Source organism: Raphanus sativus, chromosome 2 (genome assembly GCF_000801105.2).
Source record: "Raphanus sativus cultivar WK10039 chromosome 2, ASM80110v3, whole genome shotgun sequence".
Taxonomy (NCBI): Eukaryota; Viridiplantae; Streptophyta; class Magnoliopsida; order Brassicales; family Brassicaceae; genus Raphanus; species Raphanus sativus.
The window spans coordinates 16,700,861-16,724,965 of NC_079512.1; the positions used below are offsets into that span (position 1 = coordinate 16,700,861).

Consider the following 24,105-nt stretch of genomic DNA (forward strand, 5'->3'; position numbering starts at 1 on the left):
GACGAAGTTGTAATCCATGAGCTCGAGAGAGTGAGCTAAGATAGTGGATTCGCTGATCTCGATCAGCCCCAGGAATATCGGCTTTCTCACGTTGAGTAAGTGTGGTGAACCTGGGTAACCAAGTCTCTGTGTTCTTCGTTATTGATTGCGTTGATTGTTAGGTTAATCGAAGCTATTAGTCGCACAAATTGGTATCAGAGCTACGGTTGAAGCTTCGAGGAATTCGCGATTGAAGATCGGATACCTCAAGAAAGAAGTCGATGGCTGGATCCAAGTTTGAGATCGAGAGGTTCGACGGAGATGGCGACTTCTCTCTATGGAAGAGGAGGATGTACGCTTACCTTAGCGTATCAGGTTTGAAGGACGTTCTTGCGGAGAAAGCCTCAAGCTCAGAGTTAAAGAAGATGGATCGGAGGACGACGAACCGGAAAAGGCGAAGAAGAAGTTAGCGGATCAAGAGTCAAGATCGGAACGCTGCGAGAAGGCTATGAACATGATCTTCCTAAACGTAGGAGATCATGTGTTAAGAAAGATCGAGAAGTGTACCACCACAGCTGAAACGTGGTCCCTTCTTGAAACTCTGTATATGCCTAAGTCTCTTCCAAATAGAGTTCACGCTCAGCTCAAACTCTATGGATTCTGGATGCAAGATCATCGATCAATCGATGATAACATCGATGACTTCCTCAAGATAGTAGGAGAGCTCAGTCACTTAAGCATTGAAGTCCCGGAAGAGGTTCAAGCAGTGTTGCTTCTGAATGCACTACCATCGAGCTACGATCAGCTGAAGGAGACCTTGAAGTACAGCAGAGATGCAATCAAGGTTGGTGACATTGCGAGTTCGGCCAAGTCTAAAGAGAAAGAGATGAAGGATTCATCAGAAGTTCGAGCAAGTTCAGAGGGTCACTATGTCAGAGGAAGGTCAGAGAACATGGGAGGTTCAGGTCACAAAGGCAAGAAGTATACGAGAGCGAGATCGAAGTCAGCTGAGGGGAAGAAGATCTGCTGGATCTGTGGCAAGGAAGGGCACTTCAAGAAGCAATGCTACAAGTGGTTAGAACGTAACAAGGGCAGACTGAATGTGCAGAACAGTTCTGAACCATCTCTAGCAAGGGATGATGCTCAAGATTTAGCTGGCCTTATTGCCAGTGAGGTCAACATGACTCAGAGTCAGAACGATTTAGAGGAGTGGGTTCTTGATACAGGATGCTCGTTTCATATGACATCAAGGAGGGAGCTATTCATCAACTTTCAAGAGGTAACTTCAGGGAAAGTCAGAATGGCTAATGACAGCCATACTGAGGTTAAAGGAATGGGCTCAGTTCGATTCAAGAACCACGATGGGACTACTTTTCTACTTCATGAGGTGAGGTATATGCCTGGAATCGCAAGGAACCTAATATCACTTGGAACCCTTGAGCGAAAAGGTTGTGAGTTCAGAGGTTCTGGAGGAGTTTTAAAAATTGCTCTAGGATGTGTGGTGATCATGAGGGGTGAGCGCAGTAGCAATGACACTCTCTACATTCTTCGTGGTACTGCACTCAAGGCAGAAGCGTGTTCGGCTGGTTCTACATCTTCGGATCAGAAAGATGAGGCACGTTTGGCTCTAACAAAGCTCTGGCACAGTAGGTTGGCTCACGTGGGGCAGAAAGGTCTGGAGGTCTTAGCAAAGGAAGGTTGCATAGACAAGGCAAGCATTACGGATCTTGACTTCTGCGAAGATTGCGTAATTGGCAAGTCTCATCGGGTTAGTTTCGGTCCAGCTAAGCATGTAACTAAGGACAAGCTAGACTATGTTCACTCCGACTTGTGGGGGTCTCCTAATGTCCCTAACAGTTTGGGGAACTGTCATTACTTCATATCGTTTATTGACGACTGGTCTAGGAAGTCTTGGATCTACTTTCTCAAGACAAAAGACGAAGCGTTTGAAAAGTTTGTGGAATGGAAAAGGATGGTGGAGATTCAGTCAGAGAGGAAGGTTAAAAATCTGAGAACTGATAACGGTCTAGAGTACTGCAACCTGCGATTTGACAAGTTCTGCAAAGAAGAAGGTGTGGTGAGGCATCGGACTTGCACCTACACCCCTCAACAAAACGGGGTGGCAGAGAGATTGAACCGGAGCATCATGAACAAAGTGAGGAGCATGCTCAGTGAGAGTGGTATGGAGGTCAAATTCTGGGCAGAGGCAGCATCTACATCAGTTTATGTTATCAACAGGCTTCCGTCATCAGCTATAGACTTCAAGATACCGGAGCAGATGTGGACATCGGCTCTACCAGATTTGTCAGGCCTGAGAAGGTTTGGCTGTGTTGTCTACGTTCATTCCAACGAGGGAAAACTGAACCCAAGATCGAAGAAAGGCGTCTTCACGGGTTATCCAGAAGGAGTGAAAGGCCTCAGGGTTTGGCTTATTGATGATGAACGGTGTGTCATCAGTAGAGATGTCACGTTCAGAGAAGATTTGATGTACAAAGACATCAACAAGACTGACTCAGGTACTCCTAACCCTGTTCCATTTGATTCAACTAACAAATGTTTGAGTCTTGAGTGTGCAGGTAATCTAGAAGAGCAGGTTAATCCTCAAGGAGGAGTATCTCAACCGAGTAGTAGTAAAGAAGCCTCATCTGAAGCTACTGTAAACCCAGTGGAGCATCAGGATCTGAGTGATTATCAGCTAGTCAGGGATCGAGGCAAGAGACAGATAAGGCAACCGTCAAATTTCAAGGACTATCAAGTGTATGAGGGTGATGAAGTGATAGCTGGCTTTGCCTACCTAATACTTGAAGACGCTGGGAGGCCTGAGCCAAGCAATCATCAAGAAGCATTAGAGGATCCGGACAGTGAGTTGTGGACTGGTGCAGAAAGAGAGGAAATGGCGTCGTTGATTAAGAACAGGACATGGGTTCTAGTCGACAGAGTCAAAGATCACAAACCGATAGGATGTAAGTGGCTCTACAAGAGGAAAGCAGGCATTGCAGGCGTAGAGGATCCTCGATACAAAGCAAGGCTGGTGGCTAAGGGGTACGCTCATAAGGGAGGGATAGACTTTCAAGAAATCTTCTCTCCGGTTGCCAAACATGTTTCGATCAGATTCATCTTATCTATGGTGGTTCATTTTGACATGGAGCTTCAACAGATGGATGTGAAGACAGCATTTCTGCACGGGTACCTTGATGAAGACATCTATATGGAGCAACCAGAGGGGTATGAAGACAAAGAGCATCCTGAGAAAGTGTGTTTACTGAAGAGGTCTTTGTACGGTCTGAGGCAATCTCCTCGTCAGTGGAACTCTAGATTCGATGAGTTCATTGTGGGCTGTGGGTTCACTAGAAGCGAGCACGACATCTGTGTGTACTACAAGGAGTATGAGGAGGGCAACCACGTGTATCTACTACTATACGTGGACGACATCCTTCTTGCGTCAAAGAGTAAAGCAGAGATCGAAGATTTGAAGAAGGCTCTCAGTTCAGAGTTTGAAATGAAAGATCTTGGGGACGCAAAGAAGATATTGGGGATGGAGATCACCCGAGACAGAGTGAAGGGAACTCTGACAGTATCTCAAGAGGATTATGCATGGAAAGTGTTAGGTAACTTCAATATGGAGAAGTCAAAGAGTGTCTCCACACCCTTGGGAGCACACTTTCGACTGAGTTCTGCAACTGATAAGGAGGTGAGGGAGCAGGAGGTGTCTATGCGTGATGTTCCTTATCAGAGTGCAGTTGGGTCTCTCATGTATTCAATGGTGGGCACAAGACCTGATTTGGCTTATGCCGTCGGGATGGTCTGCAGGTTCATGAGCAGTCCAATAAAGCTTCATTGGCAAGCTGTTAAGTGAGTGCTAAGGTACTTGAGAGGGTCTACGAAGGTTAAGCTATCATTCACGAATGAAGGGAAGTTTCTTGTGAAAGGGTACTGTGATGCAGACTACGGAGCAGATTTGGATAAAAGGAGGTCCGTGACTGGAATGGTATTTACAGTCGGAGGGAATGCAGTGAGCTGGAGGTCGAGTCTACAGAAGTCAATTGCACTTTCAACTACGGAGGCAGAGTGGATCGCTTTGGGTGAAGCTGCTCGTGAGGCTATGTGGTTAAGAGGGTTTATCAACGAGATGGGGTTTGAGCAAGACTTGGTGGAAATCTACTGCGATTCTCAAAGTGCTATTGCACTTTCCAGGAACCCGGTTCATCATGAGAAGACAAAGCATGTGGATGTGAAGTATAACTTTGTTCGTGAGTTGGTCAGTGAGAAGATAATTGATGTGGTGAAGATAGCAACTCAGTACAATCCAGCCGATATTTTTACAAAGGTACTACCGGTTGGGAAGATGAGAGAGGCCTTGAGGTTTCTCAGAATCACCGAAGACTGAGTTTGCTGAAGATATAAGTTATTCAGCCTGATGGGTTTATCAGGAAGATCAGAAGCTGAGCGAGTTTGTTCGGAAAGAGTTGGCAGTAGAAGTCAGCAAGAGAAGTTATAGAAGTGAATCATGGTGTTTGATTTCAGGAGGAGTTAGAGGCAAGAGCTAACAAGAGAAGCAGTTGCATATGTCAATACTTGGACAAGGAGGAGATTTGAAGAATATGTCCATAGTATTAACAATTGTAAGTGTAAACTCGAACCACCGGTCTACTTAGGTTCTAGTATAACCGAGTTGGTTATCTAGGCAAGTGTGTTATCACGTGAGGCTGAGCAAGTGTAAAACGGTGTAGCATAAGCCGTTACGCTCAGTTCTATCTTGATATAGAGTTCTCGGTTGTTAGAGAGGTGAGAGGGATCAAGAGAGAGTTAGACCGGTGGTGACGAAGTTGTAATCCAGGAGCTCGAGAGAGTGAGCTAAGATAGTGGATTCGCTGATCTCGATCAGCCCCAGGAATAGCGGCTTTCTCACGTTGAGGAAGTGCGGTGAACCTGGGTAACCAAGTCTCTGTGTTCTTCGTTATTGATTGCGTTGATTGTTAGGTTAATCGAAGCTATTAGTCGCACATAATTGTTAGCAAGGGGGTTGATTCATGGTAATTAATAATGATAGACATTTATATTGATTAGATCGTAAGCCCATCGACTTAGAATATTGTGAGTTATCGTCCAGTTCTATTGATGTAAATAACGTAATGGTAAGATGTAGTTATAGGTTTTAAAACCAATTGGTCACTATAACAAATTATTTTCTTGTTAAAGAAAACTGTGAAGATTCACCTGAAATAATTGAGGTTTCTATTGTTGACCGGTGAACAAAAAAATGAATCAAAAAATTATCTGAACAGTTGAATAAATAAAAATATATAATTTTTTAAATAGAGTGAAACTAATGAATCAGTAATGTGACAAAAAAATTAACCTAATTGATATAACATTTGAAGAACAAAAACTCACCATAACTTGTTTTATCTTTTAAGAGTTTGTGTGTTTTAGCAAAACTGTAATTTTAATTGATCCTATGCAATTTGAAATTTAGAGACAGCAAAACAGACATAATGCGAAAGATCAAACGAACACTTAGCAGAACAATACAATCGACAAGAAAATCGAACAAGAACTAATGGAATCAAGAACCAAATGAACAGTGAAATTCCCTAAATGTCTTATTACATATATGTGAGTTTACTATACCATATCAAGATTCATGAGAGAGAGCTCGAGAGAGACGATGAAAGTTTAGTATGAAACTATGAATGTACATTTTTCATTAACTTACTCTGTACAATATGTATTTGTACATAAAGACTATACAAAGTTATTCTAGACTGTAACCGTATATACACGTGTACCTATATGCTAACTTACACTATAGTAAGCTCACATATACGTAATATGTCTTAAATAAAAATATATAAAAGAGTATTTTGACAGTGAGTAGATGGAATGACAGAATATTTTTTTCAGAAATTTTGGATAACGAAGGAGGTCAAAGCTTTTTTCACATCTGGAGTCATACCGTCGGATTGGAATTTCACACAACTGTGTGTGCTACCCAAGGTATTTAATCCAAACCAGATGAAAGACCTTCCCCTAATCAGTCTCTGCTCAGTAGTATATAAGATTGTGTCGAAAGTGCTTTGTAATAGACTGAAAGTGATATTGCCGCTGATAGTGTCACCAACGCAGAGTACTTTCTCGTCGCAGGACGACTGATCTCAGACAATCTCCTTATTGCACATGAGATGATTCACGGATTGAGAACCAACCTGAACTGTAAGAAAGACTTTATAGCGATCAAAACGAATATGTCTAAAGCGTATGATCGGGTAGAATAAGATTTTTTAGAATCTCTGTTTCAGAAAATGGGTTTTGACAGTCAATGGGTTACATGGGTAATGAATTGTGTTCGCTGGGTCTCTTACACAGTCTTACTCAATGGAGAAGTGCATGGCCAAATCATCCCTGGAAGAGGCATTAGACAGGGGATCCTCTCTTCCCTTTCTTATTCATACTTTGTGCGGAGGCTCTCGTACATGTTATGAACCAAGCGGAGAATCGTGGGAAGATTACAGTTATGAAATGAAAAGAAAGTGACCTTCGATACAACACCTGTTGTTTGCCGACGATAGATTCTTTCTCTGTCGAGCCAATTTGAGCCAGTGCGCTGAAGTCCTGAGATGTCTGAAGTTGTACGGGGACTCCTTAGGACAGGTGATTAGTTTCCAAAAGTCTGCAGTTACTTTTGGGATGGATATTGATCCTGTGATGAAGAGGCTGATAGCAGATATTCTGAGTATTGAGAATGAAGGAGGTAATGGTAAATATCTGGGACTACCAGAATGCTTCAGTGGTTCCAAACAAAAGTTATTAGCTTTCATTGGTGAGAAACTCCAAAAAAGACTCAAAAGTTGGTCTGCCAAAAAGCTTTCCCTTGAGGAAAGGAGGTGCTCTTTAAATCCATTGCGATGGCTCTACCAGTTTATGCTATGTCATGCTTTCGGTTAACTAAACATCACTGTCAGAAAATCATGAGTGCCATGGCTAATTTTTGGTGGGATGAATGTGGTGACAAAAAGAAGATTTATTGGATTTCATGGGACAAACTTTGTGTATCAAAGAACGATGGTGGACTTGGCTTTAGGGACATTAAAGATTTTAATCAAGCTCTCCTTAAAAAGCAGGCATGGTGATTACTTAATGAACCAGAGAGCATTCTTGCTAAAGTCTTCAAGGATAGATATTATGCGACAAGTAGTTTCCTCATATGTCGTAAAGGTTTCCATCCTTCTTATGCTTTGGCGCATTATCTTGTTAATTTGGAAGGGAATTTATACAAAAAGGACTCATCAAATTTATCGGAGTTGGTAAATCAGCCCTGGTTTGAACCAATCAATGGATCATGGATACATGTCCTCGTAGGCCTGTCAACAAGCAGATTTCATATGATTTGAATCTGCAGGTTTCTTCTCTAATAGGTCCCGATGGGAAATGGAGAGGAGCTGCTGAATGAGTTGTTCCCACTGAATGAAGTGAACAGTATACTTCAGATGAACATTTGTTATGTTGCAGACAGATAGATATGGGCTTACACGAAGAATGGAGCATACACAGTGAAGAGTGGGTATTGGCTTGCTTCGCAAAAAGTGAGAAACTCCATTGTACAAGATCAAGCGACTCTTGAGTTGAAACGTAAGGTTTGGAAAATCCCAACGCTCCCTAAGATTCACTTGTTCCTATGGAGAGTTGCAGCAGGTGCATTGGCGGTAGCAGAAAGATTAAACACAAGAGGAACAAACGTTCCTTTGACGTGAAGCTTGTGTAATAATGCGCCAGAGACGATCAAACATGTTCTCTTTCACTGTTTTATGGCCCAAGAGGTTTGGACAGAAGCTGGTTTTTCTTCGGATCACAATTTCAACGCTCTACCTCTAGCGAAGAAGGTCAGTTTAAGGATACAGATGATGTCAGATGAATCCATAACAGAGGAGAAAAGAAGAGTGATTCCATGGATTTTCTGGATAATTTGGAAAAACAAGAACGCCTTACTATATGCAAGCACTCAGGAATCAATTAAGAGTTTAGTCCAAATTGCCTTTGATGAAGTGAAGGCTTGAAATGAAATCAATAAAGCTCAAAATAATGATGGAAGGCTTACAAATGATATTGGTTTGACAAGAAGATGGTCTCCACCATAGAACATCCAGATCAAATGTGATATTCATGCTAACTGGAGGAATCAACATCTACACGGTGGAGTGGCATGGATATCCAGAGATCAATGTGGTATGGTCTGACACCATGCTCGTGATGCGATAACAAGCTCACCAGACAGGCTTATGGCAGAAATACGATGTCTGATATGGGCATTACAGAGTATGAGAGATTTACATGTAGAATAATTGGTCATTGGTTCTGACTCTCACGAGATGACCGATTACTCATATTTTCAAAGGTAATCAATCAAAGTGTTTTTTTTTTGTTAAAGGGCTTTCATAACTTTGATTAATTTATTTGCACGTAATCAATCAAAGTTTCACAAAATAACTGGCAGTGGGTTAAATAATGTATATTGGGCACAGTCAGCTGTATTACGTAGTACTGTATTTGTGGTGGTGAAGGCTTATCAAACTTATAAATGATGAGATATTGTAAGCACCACCTGCCAACGACAACACTCCAAGGCGCCAGAGAACAGCAACCAGGCCGATGATCCCAAGTATTTTTTTTTTGAACTTTTATTAGAAAACAAACAATTTAAAAGTTTTTCTATAATAATTTTTAAGTTTTACAAAGTGGTTTTATATCCGACCAAAATTCATGGTTGAACCAGTAGACCCGGTACCTTGTATACAATCCGTTCAAATTTAATGAAAAAATAGTTAATTAAAAATTTGATAGAATCCTGTAAAACCCAAAAACCTGCTATTAATTCATGATCTGATACCATTGATCTGATAAAAACACAAATAATTGATAATACTGCTAATTTTTTTGATTAAATTATTTATATACTTTTAAATATTACATAAACTTGTGATTCTTTAGACTTTAATGAAATTTTCATTATGTATAAAAAATGTTAAATATAAAAAAAACTGACTGGTATGACATTATTGTTTTATTTTTGTTATTAATGACCTATTATAAGTTCGATTTTTAATTTTAGATTTAAAATATTATTTTATGATAAATTATAGTTTCAAGCTGATGGCCGGAGGCTTTTGTAGCTCCGTCATCGGCTTGTTTGTTTTGTTATGCTTCTTTTTCTTTGGTCTGGTTTACTTCTGGTTACTTAGTTTGTTTGTTTGTCAATTTATTTCAAATCTGGCAACGTTTTCTATTGTTCTTCTATATGCTTCTTCCAATGGATTTGGTAAGACAAAGTTTCTGTTCAATTGAACCGTTTAGAAAATGTAACTGACAGATATACTGCGGCTGGTGGCGACGGGTTACCGGCTTCAATCGTTGATGGTTCCTCATGTGATAGTGATGGAGTTCTTACTGCAAACTATGATTACTTCAAAAAATAGCAACAAATTTTATGGAATGGTAATCTTTTTGACTCTATTATTATCAATAGAGCAATATAAATAGTTGTCTTGTCTCAGTGACTCCTACTAGAGTATTAAAAAGAGAGTGACGTTGTGACTTTTGTTGATCCAGAAGTGCTGTCAATGAGGCTCATTGATCTGCACTCAAGCCAAAGTTCGTCCCACCAGAGATTTGAGCCTGCATTGCATTTGATCGTGGTTGTCCACTGCGTCCACGACCCCTCTGCCACGACTGCTGCGGTCTCCGCCCTGATTACGTTCTGTCCACCAGTCTGGAAACCGATGATCTGGCAACAGTCTTTCTTCTCATGCCCTGTTGGTCTACAATGCGAGCACACTACTCCTTTGCTTCTTGCTACAGCAGCAATCAAACCATTCATGTTTGCATTGTCAGCTTGAGACGAATCAGTCTTAGCCGCAAAACCAATCGCATCATGCTTTGTCTCCACACAAGTCGTCAGAAGTCTTCTCTCTTCTTGTACGACCCTTTGATACACGGATTTCAGGTCTGGTAATGGATCCATCCCAATAATAGTGGTGCAGAGATTCCCAAACCTTGCATCATCCAGTCCCATAAGAAAATTATGAACTTTCTCTTCTTCATAATCTTGACTGTTCTTCTCCGAAGCACCACAGGTACCTGTCGGAAGTGGCTTATAGTTCAGCAGCTCCTCCCACTTCAATGAAAGCCTGCTGAAGTACTCCAAGACACTCGAGCCATCTTGTTTACACGCTGCTAACTCAGCCTTCAACTGATGAACTCGTACAGCATTCCCTATTGAGAATCTCCTCTTCAAGTCGCTCCACATCTTGTAGGCATCCGGTGTGAACGTCACCGCCGAGCGCACCATAAGAGAGATTGAAGCTCTTATCCAACCCACAATCATGGATTTGACGTTTCTCCACACCTCAGCCTCCGCCGGCTTCTCTTTCTCGTTCGGCATCAACAAGGTTCCATTAATGAAACCAATCTTCCGCTTTGCACGAAGCGCATTCTCCAAGTCTGACACCCACTCAGCGTAGTTCTCACCAGTCAATGTGACCGGTGTGATCGACAAACTGGGATTGTCAGACGGATGTAAGTAGTAAATTAAAGAGTCCCCATGCTGTTGTCGAAGCTGTTACTTGCAGACGTGATCTCTCCCTTTGTCATGATCTTCGATTTCTTTAAAGCTTTGATTTGGATCGCTTACACAAACTCTGATACCATGTAAATTTAGAGAGAAGATATGATTGGAAACTTGTGTTTATTCATCGATAGAACGTCAGGTACATATACTCGTATACCTAATATCTACCCAAGAGATTTGGCTCTATCTACAACTACCAAAGCTTATCTCTCGTACAAAGACATATCTCAACAACTTGAACTTATCTCAACAACTTGATATGGTTTAGCAAACCATACTAAACCAGACCCAACCGTACCTTTCTCAACAGCTCTTCCAATACTTATAAACGACTCATTCTTTTTGTAGTGAGTTAGGACTCCGATCACCGCTACCAAAGGTTTAGGGCATTTGGGTAGTTTTATTGAGAATCTCCTTTTGTAAAGTGGCAAGGTCTTTATTAGACAACCTTTAGCAAAACTTCTCCTCTCTCAAAGTCAAATTGGAACTTATTATTACCAAGATTAGTTCTCCGCACCCTTCCTTCAACGTCCCATATCCTTCATTTCAGCATTTGGTTTATGAAATTATGAGTGCATCCACGCTTCTTCCGTCACAATGAAAGGTCCTTCCAACCAAGGATAGTTTGTATTTTTCAGTTAACTCCGAGTAATCAAAATCGGAGATTTTAATGATTTCCTCTTTGTTCTGTAAGCGCCTCCGAATCTGCCAGGAATTATCTCCCTGAGTACATTCACTCCTGACCCGATCAATATCACTTCAGCGTCTCTTTCACGCAGTGGCAGAGCTAGGCATGGTCTCAGATGGGGTCAAAATGACCCAAATGAATTTTTGTAAAATAAAAATTACATGTATTTCTTACAAAAAAAGATATGACGAATTAGCCTATTGACCATGGTAAATACATGTTTTGTCTATTTTATTTATCTGAACCCTGTAAAAGATTTTTCTCCCTCCGCCACTGCTTGCACGTTCTAGATATGATAAAGTTTAGATCTACCACACCCAAGATCTTCTGTTGTCTTGTTCACCACACTTTAGCACCGTAACATAACTGGTGACCACTTTAAAAATGATAGGAACTATAAGGAAAAAAATTTAAGGGAATGATAAGGAATTAATTAAAAGGAAAAATTGTAGAGAAGAAATGTAACAAAATGTCATGGTGAATGGTAACTAAACAAATGAACAAAACTTTAAACAATAAATAATTTGATAATTAGCTATAGATAATAATAATGGACGTAAATTAATCAATGCATATGTATTCTTTTTTTTTTTTGTCAACTGTGCATGTATTCTTCTTTTACGCATAATAAATAATCTTAAAATAAAGGTTGACCAAAAAAATTAATCTTAAAAGTATAGTTTACCTCCTTCTCTTGTTTCTAGATGAGTAGGGTTATATGAAAAAAAAAAGCTTGATGAACAGATGTTATATAGAAGAAGACAAACCTACGTATATTGAGAAGTTGGTTTAAAATGTCAGTTTTCTATAAATTATTTGATACATTAACATATTAATATATTTTTACCAATTTTTTAAAAGTTTTTCCTTTGGTTCCTTAGCTAATTTGGCATGGAATATATTTCTACTCCAATTCCTCGTGAAAGAAGGAAAATGAAGGAATTACTAACTCCTGCAAGTAATGAATTTTCTCTGTGACTGGTAAAAAAAATCAGGAACTGAGAGGAACGTAGCATTCTCTGCCATTCCTTTCCTCAATTGTTGTCACCAGTTGCACCCAAAAGCTAACGAAAAAACAGAAACATTGTAGTAGCATGAATAGGAGAACATGGCATGACGACTATATGATATATCATAAAATATTTTTAGATATATTGATCACCGTTATCATCAATATTTCAGTTGTAACGTAAAATTACTAACAAAAATACTTTGTTTATTTTATTGGAAGTTTATTTAATTTTGTTTACAAGGGTGATTGGTTCAACTGTAACTGTAAAAAAATTACTGTAAAATCTTAGTTGTAGAATTTTTTTATTTAGATTTAAGTGATGTAACTTTAAAATTTATTGCTACAGCAATATATTTTCTACAGCAAAAAAGATGAAGCTTTAAAAAATAAGGTTGCTACAGCTATTTTTTCTATTTTTTATTCTAACTTTAAAAACATATATAAAGTTTTGGTGATTTTAAATGTTGTAGGTAAAAATTAAAGATAAAGTCACCTCCTACAACCCAACCAATCACACCCTAATGAATTAATTGCTTTTGAAAACAAAATATATATTTTGTTTTATTAATATAACAAAAATTGTCTACATGACAGACATACAAATATTAGTTAGAGTTCATGTTTTTGTTGAATACTTTTTTAATAGCTGTTTTAAAGAAATACAAAATTTATCAGTGGCTTAGTATATAATCAGCTATTTCTTTTTCTTTTGTGATAGTGATACTGATAGATTCTGGATCTATGTAACTCTCTTCTGTAAAGTACTTCGTATTGATTAAGAACTGAAACGGAATACACTTTGATATATGAACCTAAGCAAGTACTCTCATGACGAGTACAAACTCAGTTCCTCGATCTCATAGCGATCAAGAGCTCAAGACTCATATCGTCAAGAACAAAATACAATCAAAGCATAAAAGATACAATCAACTCGACTCGACTTATTTATTCTAACGACTCTGCTCAAACTTCTGTAACGGCAAACCTTCTCTCTGACACCGAAGGTTTGCTCTATTCTTTATTTAATAAACCTCCCGCTTCTTTCTTCTCCTCCACGTCACTCTCGTGCTTTTCTTCCCCACTCTGTTCTTTCACTTCAACTCCATCCTTCCTCTTCCTTATGAACACCTTATGGCACCTATCAATACCCCGCCCATCGAAACCAAGCTTGCCCTCAAGCTTGTAAGAAGGAAAACGAGCCACGAATTCCACTGAAGACATCCACGAATCCTCCATTGAAGTTTTGCCAGCCCAACGAACCAAGAACTCTGTATTTCCCTCGCTGGTAAAGCGTTTAGCCAAAACATCCTCTGGAAACGACTCTAGCAACTCTTCACCCAAACAAACTGGAGGTAACAATGTCGCTTGCACATGTTGACCTATCATCTTCTTCAACTGTGAAATGTGAAACACCGGATGAATTCTCGAACCTTGTGGTAACTCCAACTTGTAAGCTGCTTGCCCAATCTTTTCAATGATCTTATACGGTCCATAGAATTTAGCAGCTAATTTCTGACAAAACCTCTGCACCACTGATTGTTGCCTATAAGGTCTGAGCTTCAAATACACCATATCTCCCACCACTAACTGCACATCCCTGCGCTTCTTATCCGCCTGTGTCTTCATCACTTCCTGAGCCCTTAATAAACACCTCTTCAGCCACACAAGCATAGCATCTCTCTGTTTCAAAGACTCTTCAAGATCAAAGTTCTTAGTAGAGCCCTGTTCAAATCTCAACAACTCCGGAGGGTCTCTCCCATAAAGAACTTTAAAAGGTGTCTCGTGCAACGCGGTATGATAAGAAGTATTATACCAATACTCAGCCCAACAAAGAAACTGAGACCAAGTACGTGGATGTGAAGAAACAAAACACCGAAGATATGTTTCTAAACACCGATTCAAGACCTCCGTCTGGCCATCAGTTTGTGGGTGAAATGCTGTGCTATACTTGAGCTTCGTCCCAGCCAGTTTGAAACATTCCTTCCAGAAATTACTCAAGAACAATCTGTCACGATCTGAAACAATGCTAGCTGGATACCCATGTAACTTCACAATCTCCGAAACAAACTTTTTAGCCAAATCCGACGCCGAGAAAGGATGCTTGAGACCAATGAAATGAGCTGATTTACTCAAACGATCCACTACCACCAAAATCATATTAACTCCTCCTGATGTTGGTAAGCCTTCAATGAAATCCATATTGATATCTTCCCATACCCGCGTCGGAATTGGTAAAGGATTCAACAAACCAGCCGGTACCAGAGTAGAATGTTTATGAGTCTGACAAACATTACACTCTGCTACGTAATCCTTAACTGTCTGTTTAATCCCTCGCCAAGTAAAGGAACGCTGAACTCGTTTTAAAGTCTTCAATACACCTGAATGTCCTCCCATCTTACTATCATGACACTCATGAAGAATTAAAGGTATAAACTTTGATGACGAAGGAATCATCAATCTCTGCTTGGACCATAACCTTCCTTCAATAACCACTAACTTCGCAGACACCAAACTTTTATCTGTCAACTTCTTGATCAAATCTTGAATCACTGCATCTTCCTCAATTTCTTTATAAAGATCTTCCCACTGTAAAACAAACGGAACTGTTACTGCCAGTAGTGTCATCGTACACGCCATGCTCCTTGAAAGACCATCTGCAGCTTTATTCTCACAACCCGGTTTGTAAAAAATCTCAAAATCAAAACCCAACAGCCTTGTTAACCACCTCTGATATTCCATATTCACTTCCTTCTGTTCCAAGAGATACTTGATACTCCTCTGATCCGTGTGCACTTGAAACTTCCTGCCCAACAAGTAATGTTTCCATTTCCTCACAGCCATGACCACTGCCATCAGTTCCCTCTCGTATGCAGGTTTCAACTTCTCTCTATCTGTTAAGGCATGACTGAAAAATGCTATAGGCCGTTTGTCTTGCATCAACACCGCTCCCACTCCTATGCCTGAAGCATCTGTTTCGACTACAAAAACCTTTGTAAAGTCAGGCAAAACCAATACCGGTGCTGTCGTCATTGCTCTCTTCAAATCGGTAAAAACTGTTTGCGCTTCTCCTGACCATAAAAAATTCTCTTTCTTCAGAAGATGTGTTAAAGGTCTTGCTATAACCCCATAGTTTCTCACAAATTTGCGGTAATACCCTGTTAAACCCAAAAACCCTCTCAACTGTTTAACCGACTTCGGAGTTGGCCAACGATCCATTGCCTCCGTCTTGTGACGATCAGTGCCCACACCTTCACTGGAAATAATGTGACCCAAATACTCCACTTGACTCACACCAAATGTACATTTCTTCTTGTTTGCAAATAACCTCTGTTCCTGTAAAACATCTAGTACTTGTTGTAGATGTTCAAGATGAACCTCCATGTTAGGACTGTAGACTAGAATGTCATCAAAGAAGACTAGGACAAACTTCCGCAGGAATGGTTTGAATATCTTGTTCATCAGAGCTTGAAAAGTAGCTGGAGCATTTGTCAACCCAAAAGGCATAACCAAGAATTCATAATGTCCCTCCACTGTTCGAAATGCAGTCTTCTCTATATCTTCTTCTCTCATTCTGATTTGATGATAACCAGACCTCAAATCCAACTTAGAAAAGACAGCAGCTCCATATAACTCATCCAATAACTGGTCTATAACCGGAATAGGATACTTGTCAGGTATAGTTGAACGATTTAACGCTCTGTAGTCCACACAGAATCGAAACCCACCATCTTTCTTCTTGACCAATAACACTGGGCTCGAAAATGGACTAACGCTTGGACGTATGATGCCGCTTTGTAACATTTCGTTAACCATTTGTTCCATGACTACCTTCCTGGCATGAGGATAGCGGTATGGGTGAACTGATACCGCTGAGATTCCTTGCACCAAGTTGATAGCATGTTCCTGTCCTCTGATGGGAGGCAGGCCTTCTGGTAAAGCGAATAAAGCATCATATTTGTCCAAGACGTGTTGGAGTTCTTTGTTAACTTCTGGTACTAAGGATGTCACCACTGTAGTAGAGCACTGTACGTCCCTCCTGGTAACACTACTACAGTAAGGAGACAATGACTTTAAGGAAAACTTGGTGTTATGCAACTCTTTATCACCGAGCAAAGTCACCCGTTTTCCCCGATAAGTAAATGTGAGTTCCTGCTCCTTCCAATCAACCTCACATCTACCTAACGTTTCCAGCCATTGAACACCTAAAATGACATCAACACTTCCCAGTTCTAAGGAGATAAAGTCTGATGTGAATACTGTATCATTGAGGACAAAGTTAACTGCTCGGCATACTCCAAATGCTTTCACAGTAACTCCATTCCCTAACAGCACATCTAAGCCACAATCTGCAGAAACTTTCAAATGTAGCTTATCCACAACCGAAGGTGAAATGAAGTTGTGGGATGCTCCGCTATCAAGCATGACAATTATCTCCTTTTGATTTATTCTCCCTCTCATCTTAGTTGTCTTTGGAGAAGAAATCCCAAGGAAAGAGTTATATGACAGAGTCATTAACTCGTTTCCATTATAGTTGTTGTTCATGATCATTGCTTCTTCTTCTTGCTCTAACACTTCTACTTCCCAGCCATTAAGCAATGTCAAGATCCGTAGTTCCTTGTTAGGACATACGTCAGCATGAGCGCGAGACCACGGTGCCTTGCACTTGAAGCAAATCTTATCTCTTCGCATTGCATCAAGTTCTGCATCAGAATGTTTCAGTCTTGGCCTCTGGTAAGTCTGCGCTGGGGCGACATTCTCTTTATTAGGTAAGACAATGCTCTTATTCTTGTCATTGTTTTGCCACTTCGGAGGTGCTGCATTCGTCTTCCTGTTACTAGTCTGGACTGTTGTAGTACTAACCACCTTACAAAACACACTGGACTCCATTCTTATCACTGCAGAAATGAAGTTTTGTAAGCCGTGAGGTTCCTTCATGCGTATCACTTCCTTCATCTCAGTACTCAACCCCGTATAGAACAACCTCTCGAGTAATCGATCAGATAAGCCAGTTACTTGAGCTGAAAGTGTTTCAAACTCTGAAACGTAGTCAGCTACCGTTCCTGTTTGTTTCAATGTAAACAGTCTAGTCTCTGGTTCATCATCAATCGATTCTGTAAATCGCAGTAACATCCTCTGCTTAAAATCATCCCAATCTGAAGGTCGCGTGTTCGATCCACGCTCACCGCACCAGTGATAGATTCTGGATCTATGTAACTCTCTTCTGTAAAGTACTTCGTATTGATTAAGAACTGAAACGGAATACACTTTGATATATGAACCTAAGCAAGTACTCTCATGACGAGTACAAACTCAGTTCCTCGATCTCATAGCGATCGAGAGCTCAAGACTCATATCGTCAAGAACAAAATACAATCAAAGCATAAAAGATACAATCAACTCGACTCGACTTATTTATTCTAACGACTCTGCTCAAACTTCTGTAACGGCAAACCTTCTCTCTGACACCGAAGGTTTGCTCTATTCTTTATTTAATAAACCTCCCGCTTCTTTCTTCTCCTCCACGTCACTCTCGTGCTTTTCTTCCCCACTCTGTTCTTTCACTTCAACTCCATCCTTCCTCTTCCTTATGAACACCTTATGGCACCTATCAGATACTAGTTTATATTTGAATGCAGTATGTAGTATAAACAAATGGAGTATATCTTAATAACACCCAAACCATCTACATGGTTTAAAAAGACCTGAGTTATGAACACAAATTGTTTTTGAATGAATGTTATGGACACACATTGCCAATGTGTTCAGTTGTGGGTCATGTATGTGTTAACATCAACAGTCAGTTATGGGTCATGTATGTGTTAACATCAACAGCTGACATTTACTGGTTTGTTTAACATTTAACACGAAATCTCCAAAGAAAAAACATATGGTAGAAGATTCTTTTTGATAAGCCGAGTTTGTAAGTAAATCTAGTATTAATTCTTGTAGACACTTAGATATAATAGCACCAGCCTTCTTGCCACAGTGCCATTACTACTTTTGGTTAATGTGCATGGTACAAGAATGGTGATTAGATTCACCATTTTAAAAGTTTAATTTGTGAAATATAAGATTACATAAATAATAAATACAATATAAAGTTTAATCCTTCTTAATAACTTATCAGTATCATACAGGTGAAGCAGATAGTAGAAACTCCGGCTGCTTTCTCTGCAAGAGAATTCCACATAAGAGGCAGAATGGTTTCAGGGCAACTTTGCTAGAGGAAGATTCAGGAAGCGATTTGAGATCATTCGGGAACGAAGGCAATGCGAATAAGGCCTCTGGAGCGAGCTCTAGAGTCAACCTGTTGCAGCATTTGCAGAACCATAAAGGAGTTGGTGGACATACTTGCATTGAGACGCAACACCTCTCAAGTTTGTGTCCTTGATCACATCTCTCTTTCTTCTTCTTTTGATGCGGAGCTTGGCAAACAGCTTCTTCTGGTGAGTTGAAATGGACTGGCGCGGCGCAATAAGGACAGTTCTCTTCCTCTAATGCGGTTTCTGTGCTATTACTTGATCTGTGTGAATTAGAAACATAGCAGAGATGAAACTTGAAACATTATAGTATGTTGTTAAGATAGGGAAGAAGCAGATATGTGAGATTAGTTACCTTGTTAGACTAGATTTTACTTCTAATGAAAGTGTTTGGAGCTGACTATCGACGATATCGTGATTGATCTCAACCCATTGTTGCATCTGAGCCAATCCCGCTGGATGCCAATTCCCAGTGGAAGGAGATGACTCAGCAGTTAGATAGGCTGAGAAACTGAGACCAACCAGTCTTTGCCGGAGCTCTCTTTCGCTTTCCTGGAGCAGTTTGAGCCAGAGATCAATCTCTTCTTCATTGTTCATTCTCTGACCTTGCAGTTTTCTGTTGATTTCATCCGTTTTGAGCTCTGATAACATTACACGTCTGGAGATTACATTGAGAATGTGTAGCAGCCTTGAAGGAACAGCAGATAAGCGTTTAGAGATCTTTGGCACAAGATCTTCCATGGGGATATCAGCATGAAACCCAAGGTACGACACAGAGAGCCATTTGGTTATTACCAGTTCAACAAACTCCGGCATTGATTGTTTGAATGCCAACATAGCTGATATCATATCCCAAAGAACTAGAGGCTTATTATAATCTTTGAACTCTTTCAACGACGAGAGTAAATTAGATTCCCAGTGTGCGTATTCGTTCTTGGAGAAACCCAGAATAGCTTCCGTTACCGTCTCAGAAGAATCTTCCGACTCACCGGATTGTTGTGCGCCATTCCATATAAATTCAACAGCAGCCTTCTGCGACCTGAAAAAAAAAACAGGAATAAACGGTCAAGTTCTGCAATAAGCAAGACACAAAAACGTTTTCTTCTTGACAATTTACCTGGCTTCGTACATCGGATTCAAGAGTCCAACATTAAAGCTGCGGACCTGAAAAAATTCAAGACAAGAGTTAGCTAATCTAATTCTGAAAAAATGTGATAACTTACAGTCAAACAAGTTTGCTTGGAAGATCATACCAAAGCAACAGCTAGGTTTCCAGGGGACAATGCAACACCAAGACATGACAGGAAGTCATCAGGAAGCTGCAGAATTTTTTTCCATTGTTTGTAAAGATAAATCAGAAGAAAAGAGAAACAAAGAGGCAACATTTAAAACAACACATAGTGAGTGACGTACATCACTTGTGCTACAGAGACCAGGAGTGTTTGCAGGAATTGGCACTTCAGAGATGGTATTCTCAGATAAGATCCAGTTCCGTACATAATTATCCTGAAATGTTTTTTAAAAGGAGTTAATGCAACCTACATAGCTAAAAAAGGAGATAATACAGCTGATAGATCATAATCTAGTTCATCAGTTTGTGGCTAAGAAAATATATACCATACTGCAGCTGTACAAACAACGGCCATCATATGACCAAGCTAAACCCGTAACCTAAAAGACATTGACATATATATCAATAAATCGAACCCACATATTGCATTTCATAAAAGGTTTATAGCAAAGGAATAAAAGACTTACCACTTGGTCATGAGCATTAGTTGAAGCAACTTGTTTAAACTTTCTGGTAGATATTTCACACTTCCATACCTCAAAGGAACCAGAACCTTTGCCGATTGCCAAATGCATTGCATTAGAATAATTGTTCACAACGAATGAAAGCGTTGAGACCGGAACAAGGTTCACCGTTACAACCTATACAAAGTCGGAAAATGTCAAAACATAAAACTCTTAATGTCCACTTGGTGAAGAAAGTCTTTTACATTTAAATAAATGGTAAACAGAAAAGAGACAGAAGCTGTAGTTCTGTAAACTAGGAAATGGATAAAAATATTGAGGTGGTTCAAAATCACAAGGATTTACAGAGACCAATCGGAATATGAACTCAAATTTAGCAACAGAAAACTATAAAAGGATCACAATCAAAAGGCGAGGATGGTTTAAGAAACTCAGAAATCACAACAAGCCATACCCAACCTGTTCCTCAGCAGCGAATAAGACAAAAGTAGAAATCACAGAGAGAGAGAGAGAAAACATTACCTCTTTTAATAGAGAAAATGAAGATGTGTAGAGCTCAGCAGATTTTTCCAAGTCTTCTTTGTTGCTCATCCAAATCTTCACACTACAAAAAGTGTGGAAAGAAAATATTTTAACCAGGGATTCCATTGAGAAACCTATGCAAATCAATATACATTAAAACAATTTGCCAATCACTGACAGCATCTTTTGTACTGATTTACATATTCAATTTATTTCTTGTAATGTAAAACTAACTTACCTACCATTGCTACTCCCAGTAACCAACAGCATTTGCGGACTTGAAGAATCGCTGCCAAAAATTCCCCAACTCATCGTTGAAACCCATGAGCTATGGGCCTGAATAATAGCTGTAAGTTCCACGTTGGGAGATACATTGGCACTTTCAATGTGATAGCTTTCTGGTGCATGAACTTTCCATATGGAAACACAACCGGATTTTGAACCAATTGCCAAAAGAGAAAATCTTAACGGATTCTCAAAAGAAGAACCTTCTGCTGAAAACGTTAGTAGAGAGGACCAGGCGACGGAAAGAGAGGATAATAATGCCTCACGAGAAACATACTTCTCTGGACTTATCTCTCGATTGCACTTTTTTGGAGCTTTAGGCAAAGAGTGATTGCTTGGCTGTTCATATAATTCAATCGCAAGTACCTGGCAGCACAATGAATCAATTTAGATACAATGAGGCGATTTGATTCTTACTGACATTTAAGAGTGAGACTGTCAAAGCTTTAAGAACCATGTGGTATGAACAAATGCATATAAAGAACTCACGTAGAATTCAAAACCATCACAAGTCGAAATGCATTAAATCAATAACGAAACAATATAAACCAAGACACATATTATATTGCTCAAGATATTAGTTTCCTTGATGAAATAACCCTGATTACTATTAATACTAACTCTAGCAAAAAAAAAAAAGAAGAGGTTTCTACAAAAGCAAAGGATAAGATATAAGCAATTTGCAGGAATAGAGTTTAAATCTGAAACTTATTTTAGAAAATACCAAAAAGAGAGTAACAAAAATAAGTTAAAAAGTATAGAAAACGAAGGTATCTAAGACAATAAACAACAACAGAAAAGAGCATTACTGAAGAGAAACGAGGCAGTACATTATTCACCGTCTGGCTATCTTGCTTGGAACATGATGCTCGATCTGTAATATCCATTTCATGCAAGTTTCTAGATGTAGTCATAGATGAAAAAGCAAGTTAGTAAAGTGATCAAAGCAGAAAATAGATACATGCAAAATTCTCTTTCTCAACCCAAAGTAGTATGCAAAAATAAGAATTGAAGAGAAAAATGTTGCTTACATGTTGTCTAGGCTCGTTCTTCTTCGCTTGCGTGTCCTGAGAATTGGAATCCTTTCATCATCTTCATGGTCATGCTGTACCACTTGATCCTTTTACAAGAAAAAGAACAGAGGGACGAAAATGAGACCATGACCAGTTCGTGTTAAGAAATAAAGACTTTATAATAACAATTGAGTCGAATAACCGGCAATGCATAGCATAAACTATTTGTTAATACGAGTCCTTATCTACATATAAAGGTGAGAGTGCGCATTACAGACCATCTGATCATCCCTTATAGGACCACAAACACAGTTTGCGAGAGCAAGTAAGTAAATAGTACGTCATGATAATAAAAAAACTTTTGACTGAAAATTCATTAGTTAAGAAGATACAAGTTACCTTCTTAGATGACGAAGAAGGATTGTTAGATTCTCCAAAGTTCATGCTTAATAGATTCTCATAAAGCAAATCAGATACATCAGCAATCTACAAAAAAAAAAAAAACAGAGATAAAATCAACTGTAACGCATATAAGCAAGTTACAAAAACGCAAAAGTAAAAAAAGTACTGATGTTTTTTATACCTCGACCCAGTCAGCAGAGAAATCAGAAAAGGGAGGTCGGTAAAGCTTAACCCTCCCTTCCGCTGAGCAAACAGCCAGTAAACACCTGAGAAGCAGAGTTATTCAAACCAGAGAAAAAGAATGAACAAAGTTGTTGGGAGAATGAATCTATCTACACGAAGCATCATAATACCCGTAGTTTTGAGACATTCCTAAGTCAGACCATGAGAGAGACCGGACACAAGGATGTCTTTCCCTCTTCAAACTCGAAGGTAAGAGTCCACCAGTAAGCAAATCTACAGCACAACATAAAGTTGGCATTTTTGGTAAAAAAAAAAAGATAATCTTTCATGAAAACTTAAATAAAGGAATAGTTTTTTGAAAGAACAAACCTTCATAGCGAACCTTGCCAATCTGATAAGGCTCGGCGTTAGGGACTGAGATCAGACCACGAGGTCCACTAGGCAATGCTGGATTCTGACAATTCACAACTCTTTGTCAAATACCAGATTTTTAAGAGATTTGAAATTGAAACGAAGCGGAAACTCACGAGGATGATGACGAGGTGGCCTGCGGCGACGGCGATCAGATTTTCCGATGACCAAGCCACGGCGTTAGGGTAAGATGGAGAAGTAACCAGTGAAGCTTCCTGGAACCGCGACGCCATCGCAGAAGACTTTCAGGGAATTAGCATCAATTTCCAGATCCCGTTGGAGAATCAGCTGCAGTTTTTTTGGAGGGAAAAAAAAAAGAGAGCTTGCTTTGAGACGACGACGAAACTACCGATTTTGATTCAGTACGGAGAAACCCTAGTTCGAATCGCAGTGATGCAGCTGAGATCCTCAATATATTTATTTTTTTAACTTAAATTCGAGATATATTTATTCAGAGTCAACGTTTTCTCGCTCGTGGTTCAAGGAATACTAGATTTTGACCCGCGCTTTTGAAGCGCGGGATATTTTACGATGAAAAATTTCACTAATAATTTAACAAATATTTTGGTTATTTTTAAAGAGTGTGTATTTAAAATATTTTTGCATTTAAATCAGTATTTTTAAATTCAACCCGATTGTGATTATACCGGTTAATTCGGAGATCTGACAATTCAATTTATGTTTTTAAAATATTCATATTAAAAAATCATTAAAACCCGAGACTAATCGATTGAACTGATGGATGACCGATATGTAATCTAATTGGATTTAAATTGTAATAGTCGTCGTTTAATATATGGGCTAAGCCCAAAATAAATTGTAATAGTCGTCATAAAAAATCATTGTAATAGTCGTCGTTTAATCTAATTGGATTTAAATTGTAATAGTCGTCGTTTAATCCCGAGACTAATCATTATTTTGTGTGTGCGGGCAAAAGTCGTCGTTTAATATATGGGCTAAGCCCAAAATAAATT

General features: G+C 39.4%; 2 protein-coding genes across 3 annotated transcripts; both read right to left on the reverse strand.

Moving 5' to 3' along the window:
- Positions 1 to 9,544: 9,544 nt before the first annotated feature.
- On the reverse strand, positions 9,545 to 18,292 carry LOC130508583 (uncharacterized). Its single transcript, XM_057004163.1, has 5 exons — positions 18,270 to 18,292; positions 17,799 to 17,905; positions 13,332 to 17,549; positions 10,874 to 10,970; positions 9,545 to 10,529 (listed from the first exon to the last, which is right to left on the reverse strand). Exons 1-5 carry the CDS (start codon positions 18,290 to 18,292, stop codon positions 9,545 to 9,547), a joined length of 5,430 nt encoding a protein of 1,809 aa, XP_056860143.1.
- A 25-nt stretch (positions 18,293 to 18,317) lies between these two features.
- On the reverse strand, positions 18,318 to 23,577 carry LOC108820147 (uncharacterized). 2 transcript variants are annotated; one of them, XM_057000822.1, is made up of 16 exons: positions 23,248 to 23,577; positions 23,090 to 23,174; positions 22,891 to 22,993; positions 22,719 to 22,803; positions 22,535 to 22,621; positions 22,154 to 22,242; positions 21,932 to 22,022; positions 21,076 to 21,488; positions 20,838 to 20,919; positions 20,319 to 20,492; positions 20,178 to 20,231; positions 19,974 to 20,066; positions 19,814 to 19,879; positions 19,678 to 19,724; positions 18,916 to 19,599; positions 18,318 to 18,823 (listed from the first exon to the last, which is right to left on the reverse strand). In XM_057000822.1, exons 1-16 carry the CDS (start codon positions 23,362 to 23,364, stop codon positions 18,430 to 18,432), a joined length of 2,664 nt encoding a protein of 887 aa, XP_056856802.1. In that variant the 5' UTR covers positions 23,365 to 23,577; the 3' UTR covers positions 18,318 to 18,429. The 2 variants fall into 2 exon arrangements, with proteins under 2 accessions (XP_056856802.1, XP_018448628.2); XM_018593126.2 differs by having other exon boundaries at positions 21,953 to 22,022; positions 23,248 to 23,576.
- Positions 23,578 to 24,105: the final 528 nt, after the last annotated feature.

Coding starts and splice junctions, on each gene's coding strand:
- LOC130508583 (XM_057004163.1), bottom strand. CDS start 18,292: ATGGCACTGTGGCAAGAAGGCTG. Junction 17,906..18,269: donor GCACTGTGGCAAGAAGGCTG/GTGCTATTATAT, acceptor AGTATCTGATAG/GTGCCATAAGGTGTTCATAA. Junction 10,530..10,873: donor GTTGGGTCTGGTTTAGTATG/GTTTGCTAAACC, acceptor TGACAATCCCAG/TTTGTCGATCACACCGGTCA.
- LOC108820147 (XM_057000822.1), bottom strand. CDS start 23,364: ATGGCGTCGCGGTTCCAGGAAGCTTCACTGGTTACTTCTCCATCTTAC. Junction 22,994..23,089: donor TGGCAAGGTTCGCTATGAAG/GTTTGTTCTTTC, acceptor GTTGTGCTGTAG/ATTTGCTTACTGGTGGACTC. Junction 21,489..21,931: donor TACTGCCTCGTTTCTCTTCA/GTAATGCTCTTT, acceptor TTGTGCTGCCAG/GTACTTGCGATTGAATTATA.